We start from the raw sequence: 24,986 nt of genomic DNA on the forward strand, positions 1-24,986 counted from the left end.
AGTATTATAAAGGGGAAGAGTGAGCGGCTGGAACTCATGGTACGTATTGGAACAAACAACTTAAGTAGGAAAAGGGTGGAGGACCTGAAGAGAGTTATAAGGAGTTAGGTTGCAAGCTGAAAAGTAGGACCTCTAGTGTAGTAATTGTTGGACTGATGCCTGTGCAATGTGCTGCCAGTGAGGGTAAGAATAGGATGATTTGGCAGATGAATGTGTGGCTGAGGAATTGGTTCAGGGGGCAGTGTTTCAAATTTCTGGATCACTGGGATCTCTTCAGTGAAAGGGATCACCTATACAAAAAGTATGGGCTCATTTGCTAGAGCTAGAGCTGTTGGGGAGGGTTTCAACTAATTTGGCAGGTGGATGGGAAAGGGACTGGTAGGGCTGAGGATGGGGCAGTTAGTACAGAACCAGGTACTGTGTGTAGTGACATTGTGAGGAAAATCAGACAGATAATAGAACAAAATTTCAGTTAGTAGGATGAATTGAAGCGTAACATGGGGGCAAAATTGAAAAGGAATGCAGGACTGAAGGTGTTATATTTGAGTGTGTTATACTGAGTATTCAGAACAAGGTAGATACCCTTGTAGTGCAGTTAGTGATTGGCAGGTATGACATTAATGGTATTACCTAGTCATGGCTGAAAGAAGATCAGCATTGGGAGTTTAATAGCCAAGGTAGGTATTGTATTGAAAGGACTGTCATGTAGGTAGAGGGGGTTGTGTGGCTCCGTTGGTGAAAAGTGAAATCAAAGGGATGAAAGAGATTAAATATGATGGAAAGATATATAATCCTTGTGGGTAGAGTTAAGAAACTGTAAGGGTAAAAAGACCCTGATGGGAGTTATATACTGATCACTGAACAGTAGCAAGAATGAGGGATACAAATTACAACAAGAGATCGAAAAGGCACATAAAAGGACGATGTTACAATACTCATGGGGAATTAAATATTCAGGTAGTTTGGGTAACTCTGATTGGTGCTGGATCACAGGAGAGGAAATTTATAGAATGCTTACGGATGTTTTTTTTTAGATTAGCTTGTGGTTGAGCTCACATTAGCGAGCTTGAGGTAAAGGAACACTTAGGAGAGAGTGATGATAATATGATAGAATTCACCCTGCATTTTGAGAGGGAAAAGCTAAAGTCAGAAGTATCAGCATTACAGAAGAGTAAAGGGAACTGCAGAAGCATGAGAGAAGAGCTGGTTAAAGTTGATTTGAAGGGAACACTAGCAGGGGTTGTAGCAGAACAGCAATGGTTGGAGTTTCTTGGAGCAATTTAGATTAGGCACAGATTAGAGATATCTCAAAGAAGCAGTGTTCTGAAGGGAGGATGATGCAACCATTACTGACCAGGGAAGTCAAAGATAGGATAAAAGGAAAAAAAAGAAGCCATATAACATAGTGCCAATCTTCACCGTGGAAGACGCTTAACATTCTGCCAGAAATTCAAGAGTGCCAGGGGACAGAAGTGAGTGTACTTGCTATTAGTAAGGAGAAGGTGCTTGGGAAGCTGAAGTATCTGAAGGTAGATAAGTCATTTGCTCCAGGTGGACTACACGCCACAGTTCTGAAAGTGGTAGCTGAAGTGATTGTGGAGACATTAGTAATAATCTTTCAAGAATCGCTAGATTCTGGAATGGTTCCAAAGGACTGGAAAATTGTTAATTTCGCTCCACTCTTTAAGAGAGGAGGGAGACAGAGGGAAAGAAATTATAGGCCAGTTAGCTCTCTTCAGTGTTTCAGAATGTTGGATTCCATTACTGACGATGAGGTTTCGGGGTACTTGGAGGAACATGATAAAAGAAACTAATGTTAGCATGGTTTCCTTCAAAGGAAATCTTGCCTAACAAATCTGTTGAAATTCTTTGAGGAAATAACAGGCATGATAGACTAAGGAGAGTCAGTGACTGTAATGTACTTGGAATTTCAGAAGGCCTTTGACAAGGTGCCACACATGAGGCTGCTCAACAAGGTAAGAGCCCATGGTATCACAGGAAAGCTACTAGCATGAATAGAAAATTGGCTGAATAACAGGAGGCAAAGAGTAGAAAAAAAATGAGGCCTTTTGATTTGGCTACCAGTGACTGGTGGTGTTTGGCATGTGCAAAGAAACTGTAATACATGGGGGAACTCTATGCAGGGGCAGGTAGAAAATGCAGCCTGGGTCCTGGCTGCACCAAAGGTCAGGGTGAAACCTGGATGCCTGTAGCTGTGAGGCAGCAGCAAGCTTTTGTTTAATTGATTATGATTATTGATAGTGATTATAAATCAACAAGGTACTCAGGCTGTCAGAAGATAGGTAACCCGAGTATTCATTTCCATCTTAATCCCTACATGATCTCAAAACCTACTGCAATTCTTTGAGGAAATTACAAGCAGGGTAGAAAAAGGAGATGCAATAGATGTGGTGTACTTTGATTGTCAGAAGGCCTTTGACAAGGTGCCGCACATGAGGCTGCTTAGCAAGATAAGAGCCCACGGTATTACAGGGAGGTTACTAGCATGGTTGGAGCATTGGCTGGTTGTCTGAAAACAGAGAGTGGGAATAAAGGGATCCTATTCTGTCTGGCTGCTGGTTACCAGTGGAGTTCCACAGGGGTCAGTTTTGGGACTGCTGCTTTTAATGATGTATGTCAATGATTTGGACTACAATATTAATGGGTTTTTGGCTAAATTTGCCGATGATACAAGATAGGTGGAGGAGCGGGTGGTGTTGAGGAAACAGAGAGCCTGCAGAGAGATTTAGGGGTTAGGACTCAATGTATTTAAGTAAACTACTTAAGAACTTTTTAAAAGCTATTATTAATGCTTTTTGAGAGGGTGATTTTAGATGCATATCATATTTTTACTGAGTTAAGTATTGTATGTAATTAGTTTTGCTACAATAAGTGTATGGGACATTGGAAAAAATGTTGAATTTCCCCATGGGGATGAATAAAGTATCTATCTATCTATCTATCTATCTAGATGGTTTAGGGGAATGGGCAAAGAAGTGGCAAATGAAATACAATGCTGGAAAGTGTATGGTCATGCACTTTGGTGGAAGGAATAAACAGACAGACTATTATTTAGATAGGGAGAGAATTCAAAATGCAGAGATGCAAAGGGACCTTTTAGAACTGAGATGTGGAGAAATTACTTTAGTCAGAGGGTGGTAAATCTGTGGAATTTGTTGCCACGAGCGGCTGTGGAGGCCAAGTCATTGGGTGTATTTAAGGGAGAGATAGATAGGTTCTTGATTAGCTAGGAGTGAGGATGACTGGAAGAATTGGATCAGCCCATGATGGAATGGTGGAGCAGACTTGATGGGCTGAATGGCCTACTTCTGCTCCTATATCTTATCATCTTATGGTCTTACAATGCAAATAATATCAACGCATTGCCTCAGGAAAGCAGCATCTGTCAGCAAGGATCTGCACTACCTGGCCCATGCTTTCTTCTAACTTAAATTTGTAGAGGCCCAAATTAGTCACAAGGCCTGAAGGAATCATGAGGTTACATGTCAGTGGGGTTAGAGGTCCATGCACATCTGTAAGATGAGGCTTGAAGGTCAAACCCATGACTGGAAAGTGCAGCTGTGAGTCTGAGAGCTTGTGGCCAAGGCTATAGGCTGGAGGTCTGCCTGTGTCTGTGAATGGGAAAAGGGCTTGCTTTGCTGCTGTTGTTATTGCTGCTGCTTATATTGTTCTGCAGAACTATGTTGGTGCCAGAATGTCTGATGAAGCATGCTGCCCCCAGCATATCTTTCAGTACACTAGTTGTTAACACAAGCAACAGATTTCTCTATACGTTTTAATGTACCTGTGATAAATAAATCTGAATCTGAATTTTTTTGAACCAGCCTGCTCTACTCTAACTCTACCTCAACAACACTACAGTCCACCTCATACCACTGTGGACTTATCTCTGATTGTAAATACAAGAGAATCTTCAGATTCCAGGAAATCCAGCGGAACACACACAAAGTACTGGAGGAAATCAGCAGGTCAGGAAGCATCTATGGAAAGGAGTAAACAATCAATGTTTTTGGCTGACACCTTTCATCAGGACGATCTCTGACTGTTTTTTTCCCACTTATCTCATGTCTTGCACAGTCTTTTCTTCACTGTCTTGTATAACTTATGCTGTGTGTGTTGTCAGCACCTCTGAGCCTGTGATGCTGATGCGAGTGAGCTTTGCATTGTACCTGCAGCTCACCTGCCGCACTTTGCCTCTTTCCAGCTTAGGTTTTCACATCTGCCTCTTGCTGCACCAACTTCCCTAAACCCCTGAGTTTCTCAACACTATTCTCACCTTCTCAAAATCAACCTTGCTGACTCTATCAGCCTAAGCCCAGTGGCTTTTCCTTGCCACCCCTCTCTGTGACATGTCAGTGGACAATTTTCTCCCTTAATTAATGCAGGAAGAAGCTGAGTCAGTTTTACAAACCTTTTTTGGTGTCTGTACTTCAGTGTAGATTACTGGCTGTGACTCACTCTCCAACTCTTGCCCTGAGTCCATAAAGAGAAAGAGATAAATAAAGATCAAATGTGAGTTCAGATGTTCCTTAAGCCCCAGGAAAACCCAGACTGAAATAGGAACATACACAGAGTGAACCAACATTCTTAGCCAATCATCCAGCCTCCGCCTGCTGCAGGTTTGTTTACGGCTGGAGATGGGGAATGCACATTAGCAGTAAAACTTCTGACTAACACAGAACTGCTCAATGCCGTCTGAGAGACTGGTTTATAGGAAGATGGTACAGCTGGACGATTAACTTGAATTTTATCTTTAACTTTTTGTGTGAACACCTGCTCAATGCTGACGTTTCCTGGTTTCACTTCACTCTCTTCATAAGGAACCAGAAAATATTGCTAAGTTAAGGATAACTCAGTTCAACATAAGGAGACACAGATTTAGCAATGAAACATTCTGTAAAATCAGACTGATTTCCCTTTAACACTCCATGCTGATAAAGGTGAAGGGATCTAATACCAAACATGGATTGCTATAATTCCATCTGCGCAGACTAATTCAAAACTCTAAGGGTAGCTGACCTTATGGTGCGATGGCTTTTCATTTTTCACACTTGTTTGGATAGAAAATCTAAAGAAACACTATTGCCTGCAATTGATTTTCGAACTACCGACGATTATCTCACAACCACAAATAAAAATTGGGGCCGAGCACCTCCGCTCTAGCCACCGAAAGTGGAATTTCCATTTTAATTCCTATCCCCGTTCCCGTTCTGACATGTTGGTCGGTGACCTCCTCTTTTGGCATGATGAGGCCAGTCTCACTCCTATTCCATCAGGGTAACGTTCAACATCGATTTCTCTTTTTGGTAATTTTCCCCTCTCCCTTCCTTTTTCTTCTATTCCCCACTATAGCCTCTTACACCTTCTCTTGGATCGGTACATGGAGCTTAGAAGAATAGAGGGCTACGGGTGACCCTAGGTAATTTCTAAAGTAAGTACATGTTCGGCACAGTTTTGTGGGCTGAAGGGCCTGTATTGTGCTGTAGGTTTTCTGTGTTTCCCCTCACTTGCCTATCACCTCCCCCTGATGTCCCTCCTTCTTCCCTTTCTCCTGTGGTCCACTGTTCTCTCCAATCAGATTCCTTCTTCACCAAGCCCTTTACCTTTCCACCATCCTGGCTTCACATATTACCTTCCATCTAGTCCTCCTTGTTCTCTCCCCAATTATTTATTCTGACATCTTCCCCCTTCCTTTCCAGTCCCAAAGAAGGGTCTCAATCTGAAATGTTGACTGGTTATTCATTTCCATAGATGCTGTCTGACTTGTTGAGTTTCTCCAGTATTTTGTGTGTGTCACTCCGGATTTTCAGCATCTGCAGAATCTCTTGTGTAAATATTTAGAGTGTGGGTGTCCCCCAGTAATTTGAATTGGAACTGGTATATTATTTTCAATTGTACCAAGATACAGTTATTAAGCTTGTTATGCATGCTATCATATGAATCAAATCAATGCATTGAGATAGTACAAGGTAAAACAATAATAGAACACAGAAAAAATGCAACATCTACAAAGAAACTGCAGTGTAGGTTGGGAATAAGCTGGAATATCTTATCTATAAGACAAAAGAACATAACTAGGCCATTTAGCCCATCGAGTCATGGCTGATACTACTTTTCTCAACCCCATTTTACTGCCGTATCCCCATCTTAATGAGGTAGATAGTAAGCTCAAGTGTCCATCATATTCTACTAGAGCAGCATGCAATATGTGGGGGTATAAGTTGTCCTTGAGACTGGTGGTACATGTTTTCAGGCTTCTGTATCTTCTGCCTGTGAGGGAGGGTAGAAGAGAGAATGTCCAGTGTGGATGGGATCTTTAATTAAGCTAGCTGCTTAATTAAGACAACAAGAAGAATAATGTGCTGATCTGTGTCCACAACTCTGCAGTTTCTTCAGTCATGCATAACACAATAGCCATACCAAGCTATGCTGCATCCAGATAGTATATTGTATACTATAGGAATTTGAAGCATAGTCAATTTGTCTGTGCTATCAAGTCTTTTTAATTAAAAAAGAGTTTTCAGTTTTTGTTTTACCAACACAGTTTATAAGACATTCTGAGCCTAGGCTCTATTATATTACTGATAGAACCTCCTGAGTTCCTTGGGTCTGTGCGGGCACCAGACAGCATTGGGCTCCAAGGGTTTTACAGCACCTGAATTGGCTAATTGTTGTTTAATGACAGTTACTAATTGTTTATAGTTCCTTCTGTTTTTCTCGAGCATCTTACTCTTTGTAACGTGGTCTTCTGGTGCCTTCTGGTTAACCTCATTAAGTTTATTGACGTTACTTGACGTTACTTCTGCTCTCTGAATTTATAGCAAACAAGCACTCTGCTGGAAGAACCTAGCAGGTTAAGCAGCATCTGTGAGGGACATGGAATTGTCAATACTTTGGGTCAAAACCCTGCAAATGGACTGGTGTACAAGTTATTGCTCCAGATTCTAGCATCTGCAGTCTCTTCTCTCTCCTTTCATCTCATTGCCTGTATCTGTTCAGTGTTCCAATCATCTTGTAACCTGTTTGGAATTCTACTTTGGTAGATCTACATTTTGTTCAGGAGGATGCAATGGGTGATCGTGAGTTGCTTAGCTCCCCATTTGATCATTTGTTTCATGTAGTTATTAACTTTTGATGCCATTTCAATGAATATAAGGATGATATAAAGTATCAAAGTTCAAATAAATTTACTTTGAAGTTTGATATTTGAAGTAAGATGTAGGGCCTAGTAGGTTTTCATTTCCCCGGCAACTGGTTCAATCCTGACCACCAGTGTTGCTTATATGTTGCTTGTGTACTTACCCTTTGACCCTGTTGCTTTCCCCCGGTACTCTGGTTTCATCCCACATCTCATAGATGTGCTTGTTGGTATGTTAATTGGCGACTGGAAATAGTGCCTAGTTAGGGGAATCTGGCGGTGGAGTGAGGAATGATGATGGGCATTCAGATGAAAAGAGAAATAGATGGGTACTGTTGATTCCCCAGAGAAAACTTAGATTCTTTAACATTCCACAAGGAGTCTTTTATGGGGAAGGATATCACCCCATACATTCACGAGATCACATCAGATGTGAAACACACAGTGGTGAACCATTCTGAGAGAACAGGAGTTGTATCATTTGGACAGACAGGAAAAGACTAGGAATTGAAATTATTACACTTTATTCTTACTGCAGTTAACTTACATTGCAAAATGATAATCAAATCACAAAGCAAGTGTGTGAGGAATGGGTATTTACTACAGTGACCATGGATATCCTTGGGATTCCCAGCTTGTGGAGCTCAACAGCTCTTAAAGCAGATGGGTTTCACAATATTTTAGGAACATCATCTCCAGGAGATCATTTGGGCCTCAGGAGCTCAAGTGGCATATCCACCTTCCTAGATTATCTAGGATATCCATTCCCTGGGGAATATATGGGAACCCCACCACCTAAAGGTTATTTAGGATGACATGATATTACCTCACAATTTCAAGAAGTTGAAGAGATCATGGTCAGAATATGTATTCAGGCTGAACCCAATAGACCCAATTTGAAATTATAATCACAGTTTAAATAGCATATACTGTAAATGTATTGAAATAATAAACAATAAATATTTGAACGCAAAATAGAACACTATGTGAAAAGGTTGCATTCCCCTTGTTAATTAGTTATATATCTTGCATATTTTTATTTGAAAAGTTGTAAATAGATAATCACTTGATGTGACATTATGCTATGAATTTCCATTGCGACCATTAATTGGGTTTTAGTTTAAACCTGCAGCCTCAGCAGTAATGTCCAGATAAGAAAATTCAGAAGGCAGAGGCAAGAACCATCATCAAATCTAAACATAAATTAAAGGAATCATCATCACAATAATGAAAAAATATTCATATATTTATCGTATTTCAGATACCCGCTTTGCCCATGAATTATTTAACTAACACTAAGAAAATAGTTCATTTGCTTAGACGATGAGCACAAAATAGCTAGCATTTGAATGATCGAGATGGTGACCCTGGCATGATGGTTATCACTGGCCACAACAGAGCTCCTTCCCTGTTTGGAATAGCCGTTTGAGAGAAGTCCTTGGATCATGCAACGCTCACGGATTGTTTTGCTGAAATGAAGTGGGCTCATCATCTGTCGAAGTGGCCTCTCTGCCTAATGAACCCGACAACAGGAATGGATCGGCATGAAGCTTACCTTCAATCACTTCCTTCTTGCGCTTCCAAGCCACAATTATGAATATAATGATGACAACAGCACCGCTGGCAATGATCCCAACAACCAGCAGCAACAGTTTTGTAAATGAACCTACCAATCAGAATGGCAGAGTTAAAGACAGATCAGACTCATTCAAACAGACCACCTTATGTATGAATACAATGATCAAGGGAGTGGAAGAGGTCACAAATACTGTATTTATGTGGATAAAAACTTATTCAAGTTAGTCTTGCCCCATAAATTATTTTTCAGCCTTGCTTGCTGGTAATATGGTAACGGCGTTCTGTTTTAGGCTGTGTTTTTCATTATCTTAAGGTTATAGAGAGATACAATGTAAAAACTAGTCCTTTGGCCCACTAAGTCTGAACCAACCCAATCCTATCCTAATACATTTTATTCTCTCCCACATTCCAATCAACTCCCTTATGATTCTCCAACCAGCTAGAAACTAGGGACAATTTACTGTTGCCATTTTACCTGCCAGCTCTCTTTGAGATGTAAGAGGGAAATTGGAACACCTGGAATCCACATTTCAGGGAAAGCATGTTTAACTGGAAAGGTTGGGTACAGGCTGAACTGAGGCGGTGGGAACCAGGCCCCAGAACACATTGAAGCATCAGAATCTGAAGTTTGAATGACAATTTAAGTGCTGGGCTGAATCGGAAAGGTCAGGTGGTGGGGTCGAGGCCCCAGAACATATCAAAGTGACTGAACCCTATGTTTGGGTGATGATTTAGGCTCTGGACTAGATTGAAAAGGCCAGGGTGTCAGGGCCTGAGGTGAGAGATGGGCTGGTTCAGCTCTCTGCTCCATGCTGTTTACCCGGTTCTGCTCTGAACTGGGGGTCTCCGACTTCCTTTGTGCATTTCAATTTAGAACACTATTTGCTCGCCGTTACTGTTTGCATGATTTGATTGTTTTTTCTTTTCTCTGCACATTGGGGTGTTTGACTGTCTTTTTATTATGGGTTCTTTTCGGGTTCTTTGTTTTGTTGCTGCCTGTTAGGAGATGAAACTCAAGGTTGTATAATGTATACATACTTTGATAATAGTGTACTTTGAGGTTTGAACATGGAAACTCCACACAAACAGCACCTGAGGTCAGAATTGAACCTGAGCCACTGGAGCTGAGGCAGCAGTCCTACCAGCTCCACCATCATGCTATCCTGTGGGTGAAATAAGATTGCGGTGACCTATCTCATGCCTTTTTCCAATATTTAATGGGTTTGGGGGGGCCAGAAGCCGCATTATATCAGATGGGAAAACCAGTTCCAGGTAACCTTAGCTGTTTTTAAAAAGCAAACACGAGGAAATCTGCAGATGCTGGAAATCCAAGCAACACACACAAAATGCTGGTGGAACGCAGCGGGCCAGGCAGCATCTATAGGAAGAAGCACTGTCGACGTTTCGGGCCAAGACCCTTCGTCAGGACTAACTGAAAGGAAAGATAGTAAGAGATTTGAAAGTAGGAGGGGGAGGGGGAAAATGCGAAATGATAGGAGAAGACCGAAGGGGGTGGAGTGAAGCTGAAAGCTGGAAAGGTGATTGTCAAAAGGGTTACAGAGCTGGAGAAGGGAAAGGATCATGGGATGGGAGGCCTAGGGAGAAAGAAAGGGGGAGTGGAGCACCAGAGGGAGATGGAGAACAGGCAGAGTGATGGGCAGAGAGAGAGGGAAAAAAAGGGGGAACTAATTATATCAGGGATGGGGTAAGAAGGGGAGGGGGAGCATTAACGGAAGTTAGAGAAGTCAATGTTCATACCATCAGGTTGGAGGCTACCCAGCTGGTATATAAGGTGTTGTTCCTCCAACCTGAGTGTGGCTTCATCTTGACAGTAGAGGAGGCCATGGAACAAGTGCTACACCTGCCCTTACACTTCTTCCCTCACCACCATTTAGGGCCCCAGACAGTCCTTCCAGGTGAGCCGACACTTCACCTGTGAGTCGGCTGATGTGGTATACTGTGTACAGTGCTCCCGGTATGGTTATATATTGGTGAGACCCGACGCAGACTGGGAGACTGTTTCACTGAACACCTACGCTCAGTCCGCCAGAGAAAGCAGGATCTCCCAGTGGCCACACATTTTAATTCCACGTCCCATTCCCATTCTGATATGTCTATCCATGGCCTCCTCTACTGTCAAGATGAAGCCACACTCAGGTTGGAGGAACAACACCTTATATACCGTCCGGGTAGCCTCCAACCTGATGGCATGAACATTGACTTGTTTAATTTCCGTTAATGCCCCTCCTCCCCTCCTTACCCCATCCCTGATATATTTAGTTTTTATTCACCTTTTTTTTCTCTCTTTCTGCCTATCACTGTGCCTGTTCTCCATCTCCCTCTGGTGATGCCCTCCCCCTTTCTTTCTCCCTAGGCCTCCCGTCCCATGATCCTTTCCCTTCTCCAACTCTGTATCCCATTTGCCAATCACCTTTCCAGCTCTCAGCTTCACTCTACCCCCTCCGGTCTTCTCCTATCATTTCACATTTCCCCCTCCCCCTCCTACTTTCAAATCTCTTACTATCTTTCCTTTCAGTTAGTCCTGACGAAGGGTCTTGGCTTCTTCCTATAGATGCTGCCTGGCCTGCTGCGTTCCACCAGCATTTTGTGTGTGAACCTTAGCTGTTTGCTCTGTTAATAATAGGAGTTTGATAAAGCTGTAGCACAGAGATCTGTCTGAATATCATAAAAATTACATTCCAGATTAGGAAGATCTCCTTGGAAGAACAATTTTGGACATTTAAGGATTGTACAGGTAGTGAGAACCTTTATGCAGGAAGCTGAGTTCAAAGGGAGCAATGGTCAGAGAACTGGTGCAACAAAGTTCTTCCTTAAATAAATGACCTGATTCTAGAAACTTGATTTGAGAGGCAGCTCTTTCAGTATGACCGGTATCTACCTTTTAAGTTTCCTCCCAGTCAAATAAACTCATTCAGCTCTCCTCATCTATATCTCTTTACCTTTCCCTGACCTGCAGAGATTCAACATTTCCTCGGATACATCAATAAAAAAGCTTAATGGTATGGAGAAGCCAAAGTTGTTCCAAGAGCATGAAGAGTTATGAAGAGTGTTAACTAGGAATGTTTGATGAATTATAGAATGAGACGCGGTTCCCAGTAACAGTAATCAGAAATGCAGATTTAAGGTGATTGGGTAAAGAAGCTGAGCCTGCAAGACAAATCTGTTGGTTGCATCCTGCTGACATGATCTGGAATGCAGTGACTGAATGAGTGATTGAAGCTGACTTGGAACATATTTCAAACAAATTGAGTGTAACTTTCCAGAGACAAGATTTGAAAGACCATGGCATAAGATCAAGTTCTGGGTCCAATTGAAGAACTGTACAAAAGTGCAGGCATGGATATCATGAGTTGTAACACCCAATGATTCCACAATACTCGTGCCTGCCATCTTGTTCAACTGCATCACCTCCATAAGGTTCCCCATCCCTATCACTGCCAATGTGAAAGGATTTCTGTAAAATTGTTTATCCGATCTCGAATCATTATAGGTTTTCCCACATTGATTTTTTTCCAGATTCATCATATCAAAATTCTTTAATATTTTTTCTTTTCGCCTTTCTTTTCCAATGAAAAATATCTAAAGCTTCTCAACCTCCAAGCTGCATCTTTCCAATTTGTGTAATATATTATCAATTATAAAAAAAGAAAATTAACAGTGCAGTATTTGTTTTCTGTAAGGTAACCACAATAGAACACAATGCTCCAATTGTAGTCTAATCAATGTAAATCCTGTAATACTGATGATTCAGACCAGCATATTGTTCTATAACTACTTCTTTAAGTGCTCAACATATCAGTGCTAAAGCAGTTCCCAATGACTGAGTCAATATATTATTGTACTGTTAGTGTCTACTAATGTTATGTGAAACTATTATTACTAACAGGATGAAGATTAATTAAATGAAATGTATTAAAATACTTACTCTTTGTTAACCAAGTGAACTTGTTTTACACTTACCAGGTGGACACCTCTCTGTTACCGACACTCCATGCTTATTCTGAGCTAGGCACGAAACACAAAAGCTTGCTGTTGTTTCCAGTTTCAGTGTACTAACTGTATGAGTGCCATTGAATTCTGACTTTATACTGACCCTGGGATCAGTGAGATTTATACTGTCGTCACTGATCTTCCATGTGATGACTGCGGGCGGACTCGCCTCAGCAATGCACTTGTATAGAAGTTCCTGGCTGATTGTGACTTTGTCTGGTTTGTCTACAAAACAAAATTAAAGCCATTGCTTAGAAAGATTGAAGTGTTGCCTTACTGTGCTTATACTCTAAGTTTAGTCCTGACTGTGCAGGTATGAATCTCATTATAATTTTGAATGTTTATTGCAAATTAACTAATCTCATTCGGGACTTGCTGATGTTCCCTTCAAAGCTTCTGGGTTAAATAAGCAATCAAAATGCAGATAAGGTTTTATTTCTGATTATGCTTATTTATCTGCATAGATACATACAGCATTTGTTTGCTTATCTGGACTGCATCTGTCAGTGTGTCTGAGTGAAATGCATATGTGTGTAATATACTCACTTTCTTAGTGTCAGCCTGAACGGGTCAGATGTAAATGACTGAAACTGGCATAAGATGGGACATTCCCCAGTCGTATCTATATGATTTTCCTTTCCAAATACTTTTCTTCAACATGGAGATCAGAAAAACCCAAATACTCACATTGCACATTAATTTCTACTTCTGAAGACAAACTGCCTCCTAAGTAATTTGTAGCCATGCAGTTGTAGAATCCAGAATTCTTCCTTGTAATTTTTTGGAATAATATGTTGTTGCTTTCAATATTCAATATCTCCGTTTTGTTTCTGGAATGGTCCTTTTTGTACCAGGTATAGTTAGCTTCAGGAAAACTGTTCCCAACACACACAAGTGTAACACAGTCACCTTCTTTAATTTCCTCATGTGTTGCATTCACGAGAAGGACAGTGTCTTTTGGAGGATCTGAATGTATGAGAAACAATTGTGGTCAATGACTTTTGAATGACATGCAACATTTCAGGACAGTAAATACAAGGTACCTGCTGATGAATTCTAATTTTGAAACAAAAATAGAAGATACTGGAAATATTCAGCGGGCCAAAGTATTCTCTGGAGGGAGAAATAAAGTTGATGTTTCAGACTGATGAAACTTTATTTATTCATTTATTGACAGAATGTGCAGAATAGGCCCTTTGAGCCTCACGCACTCAGCCATCTCCCCGATTTAACTCCAGTCTAAGCCAGGGACAAGTTACAATGACCAATTTACCTACCAAATGGAACGTTTTGGATTATGGGAGGAAACTGGGGCACCAAGAGGAAACCCACGCAGTCACAGGGAGAACGCACAACTCCTGAGAGGCAACGATAAGAATTGAACCCGGGTCGGGTGGCCTGCGTTGTGCTAGCCACTGTACTACCGTGCTGCCCATCAGAACAGAATGTCCACCCAAGACTAATGTAATGACTCTCTCTACTAAAGCCGTCTGATCCATAGAGCATTTCCAACACTTTATTTACCTGGTAGCTATTGGATGACAACGTAATGGGGAATGCGAGAAGTCGGTTCCTTTACAGTTAATCTCCACAACTGTAATAGATGCCAGGTGTCTTCTTTCTCTAGATTCCACTGATTCAACTATCTTTAGGAGCAGCAATCTAAGTATGTGTACTGTGCAAGGAATACACCGTAAGGAATACATTGTGTGTCTATAGTGCAAGGGATATGCTGTATTTATACAGTGCAAAGATACACTGGATGCATCTATTGCAAGGTATATATACTATAGGTGTATTTATGCATAACATTAGTATCAGTTTTAGAAAAAAAAATCGCAATTATACTTTTAATCCATTCACTTGCTTAAATTACCAGAGGTAGCACAGTATGTTGAACACGTGACACCACCTGTGGGTTTACCATTACAGTTATATCACCTACAGCTGGAAGGTAAATTGTTGCTAATAAATACCATCTGTAGAGGAAAAAAAATCTACTGCACATTTATGCACATAATAACAATTTTTGTACAACAAGATTACAACTGCGTTTGGACATAACACACTCTCTGAAGAGAACTAAGCTTGTTTTATGGGAAACACAGTACCTATAGATGCTGAGCTAAGAATTGTCTGTTCATAGACAAAACGATGTGGAGTCACGGTGCCATAATGAACAGAAATAGTCTCATAGGCCCATTGAGTTCACAATAAAAATCAAACACCCATTTACACTCATCCAACACCAATCCCTTTTACTCTCTCTCCATTCCCCGTGATTCCTCACAAAGATTTTGCCACTCCTCTGCAGTCTAGGAGGAATTTACCGTGACCAAGCCCGGAACTACAGCTCCAGACCCAAACTCGTTGAGCTGTGGGAGGAAGCCGGAGCATGTCAGAGAAGCAGAGGCACTCACTCCATCCAAGGAGCATCAGAGCTCGTGCCTGATCACAGTCCGTAGAGCTGTGAGGCAGCGGCTCAACTAGTTGTGCTGCTGTGCTCTTATTGCTATTGTTGTCTATTGCGATTAAAGCTAACTCGTCTATACACTCCAGATTAGTGTCCTCCCTGCTTATCTATTGCCTTTCAGCCTCTAGACAGATTACGCCATTCTGTTACAACAAAAATATCTGCTGCAGGAAATCAGAGGGCTGAACAGTATCTGCACGTGAGAGGGGGTAGGGAAATTCTCTTTATCCTCCCCACAACCCCACAGTTCCCACAGATGCTGACCAACTCGTTGACTTCCTCCAGCAGATTTTTATTTCAACAGAATAGTCCAAGTTCTAGCATCTGCAGCCATTCTGTTTTCTCTTGTGTAATTCATTGGCTTCCCTCAGTCCATCTAGACAAGCATCTGCATTTCTTTAGGCATGCTCGCTTTTTTCTTATTTATCTCCAAATTCTTTGAATGCTTTCATCTATGCAACTTACCTATGAATCCCATCTCCTGCTGGATCTTAAAACCTTTTCTATTTTCACCTTCCTGAATCTGTGGCACTTGATATTAGAAAAGGTTTGCTGTCCTCTTCTTTGATAGTGACATCCTCATCTCTCTCCCCATAAGAGTATTGATCCCTCAATCATTGTAAACTGTTACTACTTACATTACCTTCCCCATCCTCCAAATTCCAACAATTCCTTCAAAGTCCTATCCTCATGACCATAATGCCAAAACCTCCAAAAATCACTCTCTGCAAAAGAGTTTCTGCCTTTGATGAAAACACAGTCTTTGACAACAGTCCTAATTTTGTGATTCATTTTCCAGTTTGATTTGATAATGCTCCTGTGAGGTACTGTGTGATGTCCTGCTATATCAAGACGGTAGTTCCTGGGATTGGATATTTGTGCAAGCAGGAGACACAAAGAGGACTGAGAGCCAGTGAATCAGCAGACCCGGATTTTGACCTTGGCGTTTGGAGTTGCATCATCTGGGGGTCAATGCCAATAACAAAAGCCCAAAGGTTGATCAGAAGTTGAAGCCTGATGGCCAAAGCCTGGGGACTAAAGACTGAAGCCCTGCGCTGGAGTTAGAGGACTGTCTGCATGTGTGCGTAGGAAGGAGGGAGGGAGTGAGGGAGGAATGGGCTTGTTTTGCTGCTGTTTTTTTTCCTTGTTGTGTTCTGTTTTGTTGTGCCAAGCACGGTGGGCGCCAGAAAGTGCAGGGACACTTGCCGTCTGCCCCAGCACATCTTTAGGTGTGTTGGTTGTAAGCACAAATGACACATTTCATTGTATGTTAACATGTACATTTGATAAATAAATTTGAATGTGGAGTGTCGGCATACATGAGCATGCCTAGATCGACTCTGATCACTCCAGTCTCTTCGCTGTACCAGAGGGGCATGATGATGGATTTTATTCTCTCTTGTTTTGGTAAATTTTTAATTAGCATTTCCTGTTTGTGTCAAAATACCACAATATTTTTAAACGGACTTTCAGTTACATATCTACTTTGACCCTTTTTTCAGTGATAACGTGGCTGAAGTAGTTATTTCATATCTGTACAACAGGAGCAAATGGTTCACAGACTGGTAATTCGCATGTTACTTTGGAGACATAAGAGACTGGAATCTGGAGCAAAGCGTGAACTACTGGAAGAACTCAGAGAGTCAAGCAGCATATGCTGAGGCTACGGGATGCTGAATTTTTGGGTTGCGGCTGTTGTGACTGTGATCTAGGTCAGCGGAGAGATACTAAAACTGGTGATATAGAGGTCTTTATTCAGCACAACAAACAGATATAATTCTGAAGATGCTCTCTATAGAGGCTCACAAACCCAAAAGTACATCACAATTTTATACCCTTCAGATCAAAGGTAAGAGTAGCTGATATAATACATTTTTAACAGAGTTCAATGCAATGACATTGTTTCCTTCAATACTAGGGGTTGACAATGCTTCCTTTGAATTGCTTATTTACAGTGACAGTCACCTGTTCAAACACCTTTGTCACGAAGTAATTCAGATAAATAGTGGAAAAGCTTCTTGGGGGCAGAATACCAGACACCCAACATTAATGGTCAGGGCAGTCTCTGAGGACACAAATATCATAAGTACTCAAGTATAGACGTATTAGAATCACAATATAACCTAAACATCAACATTATCTGGAGTTCATTTACCCTTTCTAGCTGTTCCCACATTCAATTTGAGAAAGGCAAATCCTATATCATCTCCTTCATATTCTTGCTCTCTCCCTGTACAACATTTTCTGTATGGTATTTGTAGACACAAGAACTTCTATTGAAATGAATAGATAGTTGATATTTCTGGCCGAGACAATTCTTCAGGACTCTTCTGACTTGAAGAAGAGACTTGGCCCGAAACATCAACTATTTATTCATTTCCATAGATGCTGCCTGACCTCCCGAGTTCCTCCAGCATTTTAAGTGTGTTGCTTTGGATTTCTAGCATCTACAGACTTTCTCATGTTTAAGAATTACTATTGTATGGTTGTAAAAGACAAATCATGTGAGTTATATCATGCAGAATGCTTATTATAGGCAGAAGTGAAATTCCACGTAGGCACCCAATGCATACCATATGTAGGTGTTGCCTTCTGAAGGTAACATAAACCATCTGATTGCTTAAACAGAAACTACCCGGTGCTGCCCGTAACACTGTGCACTTTAATTCAACATCCTTCCTGTATTTACAAGGGAAACAACTGCATGTGAGTATAAAATAAACCACCAGCATGCACAAGGTCAGTCTTTCGATATATAATTCATTCCTTCTATATTTAAGGAAGTTATAAAAACACACATAAGGCACTCTGCAATTTTAGCGTAAACTACAGTGAGCTCAACAGAGCACAACTATTACACTTCATGTTGTTACAAAATTGGTACTAGATAAGGATATTGCCATTTGTCCAGCTGATGTTAATTTTTTCTATTGATTAAGATTGATCTGTAATTCTCAGTCAGAAAGTATAAAGTCTACACTGGGAAATTACAAACAAGAGAAAATCTGTACATGCTGGGAAATTACAGTCGCTTACCTTGGGTGAGAGAAAATCTTAAATAATACATTAAGGCATTTACTGAAGTTACTTAAATCTAAGTTAAAACCATTGAACTACAAAGAAAAGCTGATGAAGGGTTTCGGCCTGAAATGTCACCTGTTCACTCTTTTCCATAGATACTGCCAGGCCTGCTGAGTTCCACCAGTGTTTTGTGTGTTACATGGAAAAACTGGTATGTCTAAAATATAAAGAATTGCAACACCCTTGAAATTTTTAGCCAAGCTATATTTGATGTTGCAACCACAGAAAAATGCCAGCAAACTGAAATAATTTACATTAAAGCAACCACGCAGCAGGAGACGCTTGTAAAATTGTGAATTCAGAAGCAGGTGTGATAAATCACAATATGTATAACTGCTGGAAATGTGTTTTCCCAGAGCTGGAGACAGAAACAAAGAGGATCTATGTACTGTAAATACCTGTATATTATATACACATTCTCGTCCGACTGGACAAGAGAGGTGGCTTGAATTAACTTTGTGATTGATGGGGAACTTGATACAAAACCGTACAGTCTAGCAAAGTACTTTGTGTCTTAGACATAGGGAAGTGAAACACTGAGAAAGATTGGCAAGAGATGACCTATAAACAAAAAATATATGCCTATCTACAACAACAAACAAGAGAAAATCTGCAGATGCTGGAAATCCAAGCAACACACACAAAATGCTGGAGGAACTCAGCAGGCCAGGCAGCACCTAGGAAAAATAGTAAACAGTCAACGTTTCAGGCATCAGGACTGAAGAAGAAAAAAAAGATGAGGAGTCAAAGTTAGAAGGTGGGGGAGGGGAGGAAGAAACACAAAGTGATGTCTACAACATCTAAAAAGTTATCTGAAACGTAAGTTTCCATACCACTGAATTTCTAGGCTGCTACCTACATGTTCAGGATAAAACATTTCATTTTTATATTCAACACAATACCACACTTAGAGAACAGAAACAACAACACGGCCATACATAACCCCCCAGTAAAGCTCAAGGTACAGCATTGAGGTTCAAACGCAACACTCTCACTGCACCTGTCAGAGTTACACCTGCAAAATGGTATTAACTATGCCACTAAGGAACATCAAGGAGATGACCACCAGCTCATATTCAATGCACCGCATGTGGGTACTAAAGGTATCAAGATAGATTTTGAATAAAAAATAACGATCAACTGAATAAAATAAAGATACCATGTCTAGTCACACACGTCGATGCATATATATGTACAACAACCTTCAAGGGTCACAATTTAGGGTCTGAGTACAATACTTGTTCTGCACTACAGGTGATGCTATTTCATTCAATCTATGCTACATGGATACTACTGCATGTACGTGCAGAGTGCCAATGCCAACAGGTACCCGTGGTACCTGTATGTTAAAAGACATCACTCAGGTTAAAGTGTACTGTTGCATGCTTATTCGTAGAACACCACCTGTAACTAAAGGGAAAGCCATTGAACTCAACGCCTTCTCTGCACGCTTTGAAAGGGAGAACACAACTACAGCTGTGAAGATCCTTGCTGCGCCTGATGACCGTGTGATCTCCGTCTCAGAGGCCGATGTTAGACTGTCTTTAAAGAGAGAGAACCCTCACAAGGTGGAAGGTCCCAACGGAGTACCTGGTTAGGCTCTGAAACCCTGTGCCAACCAACTAGTGGGAGTATTCAAGGATATTTTCAACCTCTCACTGCTACAGGCAGAAGTTCTCACTTGCTTCAAAAAGGCAACAATTATACCAGTGCCAAAAAGGAATAATGTGGGCTGCCTTAATGACTATCGCCCAGTAGCACTCACATTAACAGTGATGAAATGCTTTGAGAGGTTGGTTATGACTAGACTGAACTCCTGCCTCAGCAAGGACCTGGACCCATTGCAGTTTGCCTATCGTCACAATAGGTTAACGACAGATGCAATCTCCATGGCTCTTCACACAGCTTTAGACCACCTAGACAACACGAACATCAGGATGCTGTTCATCGACTATACCTCAGCATTTAATACCATAATTCCTCCTATAATCCTGATTGAGAGGTTGCAGAACGTGGGCTTCTGTACCTCCCTCTGTAAATGGATTCTCGACTTCCTAACTGGAAGACCACAGTCCGTGCGGATTGGTGATAACATATCCTTAGGGGTGTGTGCTTAGCCCACTGCTCTATTCTCCTTATGCACATGACTGTGTGACCAGTCATAGCTCAAATACCATCGACAAATTTGCTGACGATACAACCATTGTTGGTAGAATCTCAGGTAGTGATGAGAGAGCGTACAGGAGTGAGATATGCCAACTAGTGGAATGATGCCACAGCAACAACCTGGCACACATCAGTAAGACAAAAGAGCTGATTGTGGACTTCAGGAAGGGTAAGACGGAGGTACATGTGCCAATCCTCATAGAGGGATCAGAAGTGGAGAGAGTGAGCAGCTTCAAGTTCCTGTGTGTCAAGATCTCTGAGGATCTAACCTGGTCCCAACACATTGATGTAGTTATAAAGAAGGCAAGACAATGGCTATGTCTGGTATAGTGGGGGGGGGGGGGTGGGGGGGGGGGCTACTGCACAGGACCAGAAGAAGCTGCAGAGGGTTGTAAATCTGGTCAACTCCATAACTCCATCTGGGGCACAAGCCTACAAAGTACCCAGGACATCTTTAGGAAGCAGTGTCTCAGTAAGGCAGCATCCATTATTAAGGACCTCCAGCACCCAGGGCATGCCCTTTTCTCACTGTTACCATCAGGTAGGAGGTACAGAAGCTTGAAGGCACACACTCAGTGATTCAGGAACGGCTTCTTCCCCTCTGCCATCCGATTCTTGAATGGACATTGAATCTTTGGACACTAACTCACTTTATTAATATACAGTATTTCTGTTTTTGCTCATTTAAATATAATCTATTCAATATAATTAATTTACTTGTTTATTTATTACGTTTTATTTTATTTATTATTATTATTCTTTCTCTCTCTGCTATATTATGTATTGCATTGAACTGCTGCTGCTAAGTTAACAAATTTCATGTCACATGCCAGTGATAATAAACCTGATTCTGATTCTGGTTCTGTATGTAGATCACTCTGTGTAACCCGGCTCTAAAGCTTTAGACTCTATTTCCTCTGGGATCTTCTACATTTAACCCATTAATTCCTTTAATAGTCTTAAGCACAATGAGTCTGTCTCTTACTCTTCCAATATTAATATGAAGGATAGTAGGCCTAGTTGTTGTGACTTGTCCCGATATTTAAACATTTTTAGTTTGCTATCAATGTGATGAATCTGTCACAATTGCCCTTCAAGTCATAATTTACCCCAGTAGTGGAGCTCTAGGTGCAGATGAAGACAGGCCAGATGCATTTTATGACCTGGCCCTTCCCAGCTTAATACTGGGATGAGACTAGAGTGTGATCCCATTCAATTGTAAAGAAAGATAGCCCTATGGAAAAACATTGCCTGAGTTAATTTCATATTATTGATTAATTGTCAGTTTTAACCTTTAAGATCACTCAAATACCGGAATGCACAAAATTGCTTGCACTTCATAAATAATGGAGTGACTCTGACAATTTTCCAACTCAGATGGTGAAATCTGGGCGAGTATTTGGAAAGATAATGTCCTGTTGGCAGTATTACACTCCTCACCTGCTTCTTTTAGCACTATGGATGGGTAACAAGAAGCTCTCTCCACTCAATATGGACCTATTGCCTTCTGCTCAACTTCCTTTACTCTTGCTTTCCTTGCCTTCTTCTCTCCATTGACTTCTGTCTGCACTTTGTCTAATTTCTTTCCTTCTCCATTAACTCTGACGATCTCACCACCCACAACAATACTGTCTGATGGTTAGTGGTCCCCAAAGTGGGGAATATTACCCCCATGGGAGTTTCTAAAGGGGAGCTAAAGATAAAGGGGGGTGCTCAGTATCAGGGGCAGGAGAAGGTAAGGGGTTACAGGCTTAATTTATGAAATTAATTACTTATTATTAGCATTTGATCCTCAATGCCTCATAACTGATTACAACGATCACATAGTCACCACATCTCTTACTAACCCACCTCCCTCCTAGACTTTGCTTGAAGCATGTTAAAGTTGTTGAAAAGCAATGTGACACTTCTGCATTTGGCAAATCCTGAGAAATCTGGACTGAAGAAATCCATTCACTACTGTAGCACAGTGTCCGCTACGACGATTCCCATACTCTAATCATGCTGTGATGCAAGTCCTGAGAACTAGGGTATGACGCTCAATGGGGTCAAGTTCAGAATCTTCTCTTTTGAATGCTCCTGATCACATTTCTCAAGCTCACAGCCCAACCAAGATATTGCTGTCCCAATTTATGTCCCTCCAGGGAGAGGGTCAGATTTTGCCTGATCTATGATGACATCACAACGTTTCCCATTATTGTTCGCAGTGCTTGAACAGTAAGCAATTAACCGTGGTTATTAATCCATAACAAAAATGGCAGAAGCAGACCAAACAAAATAGAAATAGAGACAGTATAGAGTGGAGCATCTGAAAAATGGATTTATAGCAGCACCAAGCAACCAATGGCAGCCAATATGTTTGTGGTTTGAAAAAGGTTTTTTTTTTAAATGAGGTAATGAAACCATCTGGGCTCCTTGAATATTTGAAGAGAATACACTCTGATAAAGCAAACAAGAACTTGGCCTACTTTCAGTCACTTTGTGAAAACTTTCAGAAATGAGAGATATCTCAAGGCATGTTTGCCAGCACTTTACAACAAAACAGTGATGGCTTGCCTGCTTCATACATTTCAGTGTTCATTGCTAAATGTGCAAAGCCCCATAGAATTAGAGAAGAAGTTATTCTACCAGTAGTAAGGGAGGTTCTGAGTGCAGCTTGGCATAAGTAATCAAAACAAATAATTAAAAAAATCCCGCTCAGCAACAATTCTGTTCAAAGATGAATAGATGAAATATCTGAGAATGTGGAAGTCACATTGTGCAACAAACTTAGGACAACAGAATTTGCTTTGCAGTTGGATGAGTCAACTTTGCAGGTAACAAATCTTTGCTCCTCCATTGAGATTGTTAAGAGCACCAAATTTCTTAGTGTTCACTTGGTGGAGAATCTCACCTGGTCCCTCAATACCAGCTCCATAGCCAAGAAAGCCCAGCAGCGTCTCTACTTTCTGCAAAGGCTGAGAAAAGTCCATCTCCTACACCCCCCCCCCCCCCATCCTCACCACATTCTACAGAGGATGTATTGAGAGCATCCTGAGCAGCTGCATCACTGCCTGGTTCAGGAATTGCACCGTCTCGGATCGCAAGACCCTGAAGCGGATAGTGAGGTCATCTGTGAAGATCATCGGGGTCTCTCTTCCCGCTATTACAGATGTTTACACCACACGCTGCACCCGCAAAGCTAACAGCATTGTGAAGGACCCCACGCACCCCTCACACAAACTCTTCTCCCTCCTGCCATCTGGCAAAAGGTACTGAAGCATTCGGGCTCTCACGACCAGATTGTGCAACAGTTTCTTCCCCCAAGCCATGAGACTCCTCAATACTCAGAGTCTAGACTGACATCTACATCATTTATTATTATATTGTAATTTGTGCTCTACTGTGCCTATTGACTTGTTTATTAATTATTGTACTGCCCTGCACTGTTTTGTACACTTTATGTAGTCCTGTGCAGGTCTGTAGTCTAGTGCAGTTTTTATGTTGTTTTACGTAGTCTAGTGTAGCCTTGTGCTGTCTCACATAGTCTAGTGTAGTTTTGCGTTGTTTCATGTAGCACCAGGGCCCTGGAGGAACGTTGTTTCGTTTTTACTGTGTACTGTACCAGTAGTTTATGGTCGAAATGACAATAAACTTGACTTGACTTGATTTGACTTCTTGGTTATGTTTGCTTCATAAAAGATGAAAGCATGGCTCAAGAGTTGCTATTTGCAAGGGGACTAGAAAGAGATATGAAGGGGGAAACAATATTTTGGATTGTTGAACAATTTTTCAAAGAGAAGGATATTCTGCTCACCAACATTCTTACTTATGCAACAGATGGGGCATCATCAATGATGGGCTTATTACTTTCTTAAAAAAAGCTGTACCTAACATATCTACCATTCACTGTGTAACTCACCGACAACATCTTGTCACAAATAAAAAACCTGGTGATCAGCTGCACATATCATTAAATACTGTTATTACCGTGGTAAATAAACTCAAATTTCAATTCTTGACTATTTTGAGAGCATGGTTTTGCCAACAATGAATAATTTGAACTCCTGTTGTTGCACACAGAAGTCAGATAGTTCTTAAAAGGAAACCACCTGGGACACTTTTATGCACTTCTTGAAACTGATAACATTCTTAGAAGACTCGAATGCTCGAATTCAATAATCAACTTCAGAATATTAGGCATGTCTTTGCTTATTTGTAAGAATTATTTGCAAAGTTCAGTTGCAAATTTTCAGTTGCAAAGAAATGATGCGAACCTTATCAAAGTCAAATCAGTCATCTCCGCTTTCCTGTCCAAGTTAACCCTAATTAAATGCAACATTGGCCATCATGACCATTTCCAATTTCTGAGTTTCTCTGAGTTGGAAGAGAAAGGAAGAATACCAGATGATGATACAGTGTCCACCTGGCTGAGCTGCATAAAGACATGTCAGAGAAACTTTAGGATCTTCTCTTGATCCAAATTCCAGATTGAGTAATAAATCCATTCCTGAATACTTGAAAAGAGGAACCAACAGG

The 24,986-nt window shown here is 41.1% G+C and overlaps 1 protein-coding gene across 6 annotated transcripts in view; it reads right to left on the minus strand.

The window, feature by feature from the left end:
- The window catches only part of LOC140739504 (B-cell receptor CD22-like), a 43,155-nt gene that overhangs the window by 5,625 nt on the left and 12,544 nt on the right, over window positions 1-24,986 (minus strand). For 3 of the 6 annotated variants that reach the window (XM_073067859.1, XM_073067860.1, XM_073067861.1), the window contains 4 exons: window positions 13,436-13,714; window positions 12,719-12,973; window positions 8,715-8,825; window positions 4,433-4,500 (listed from right to left, as the gene is read on the minus strand). In XM_073067859.1, coding sequence (XP_072923960.1) covers window positions 4,433-4,500; window positions 8,715-8,825; window positions 12,719-12,973; window positions 13,436-13,714 — 713 coding nt within the window. The remainder of the gene's footprint in view (window positions 1-4,432; window positions 4,501-8,714; window positions 8,826-12,718; window positions 12,974-13,435; window positions 13,715-24,986) is intronic. The other 3 variants (XM_073067863.1, XM_073067862.1, XM_073067864.1) reach the window with 3 other exon arrangements.

The sequence above is a fragment of the Hemitrygon akajei genome, chromosome 15, assembly GCF_048418815.1.
Source record: "Hemitrygon akajei chromosome 15, sHemAka1.3, whole genome shotgun sequence".
Taxonomy (NCBI): domain Eukaryota; kingdom Metazoa; phylum Chordata; class Chondrichthyes; order Myliobatiformes; family Dasyatidae; genus Hemitrygon; species Hemitrygon akajei.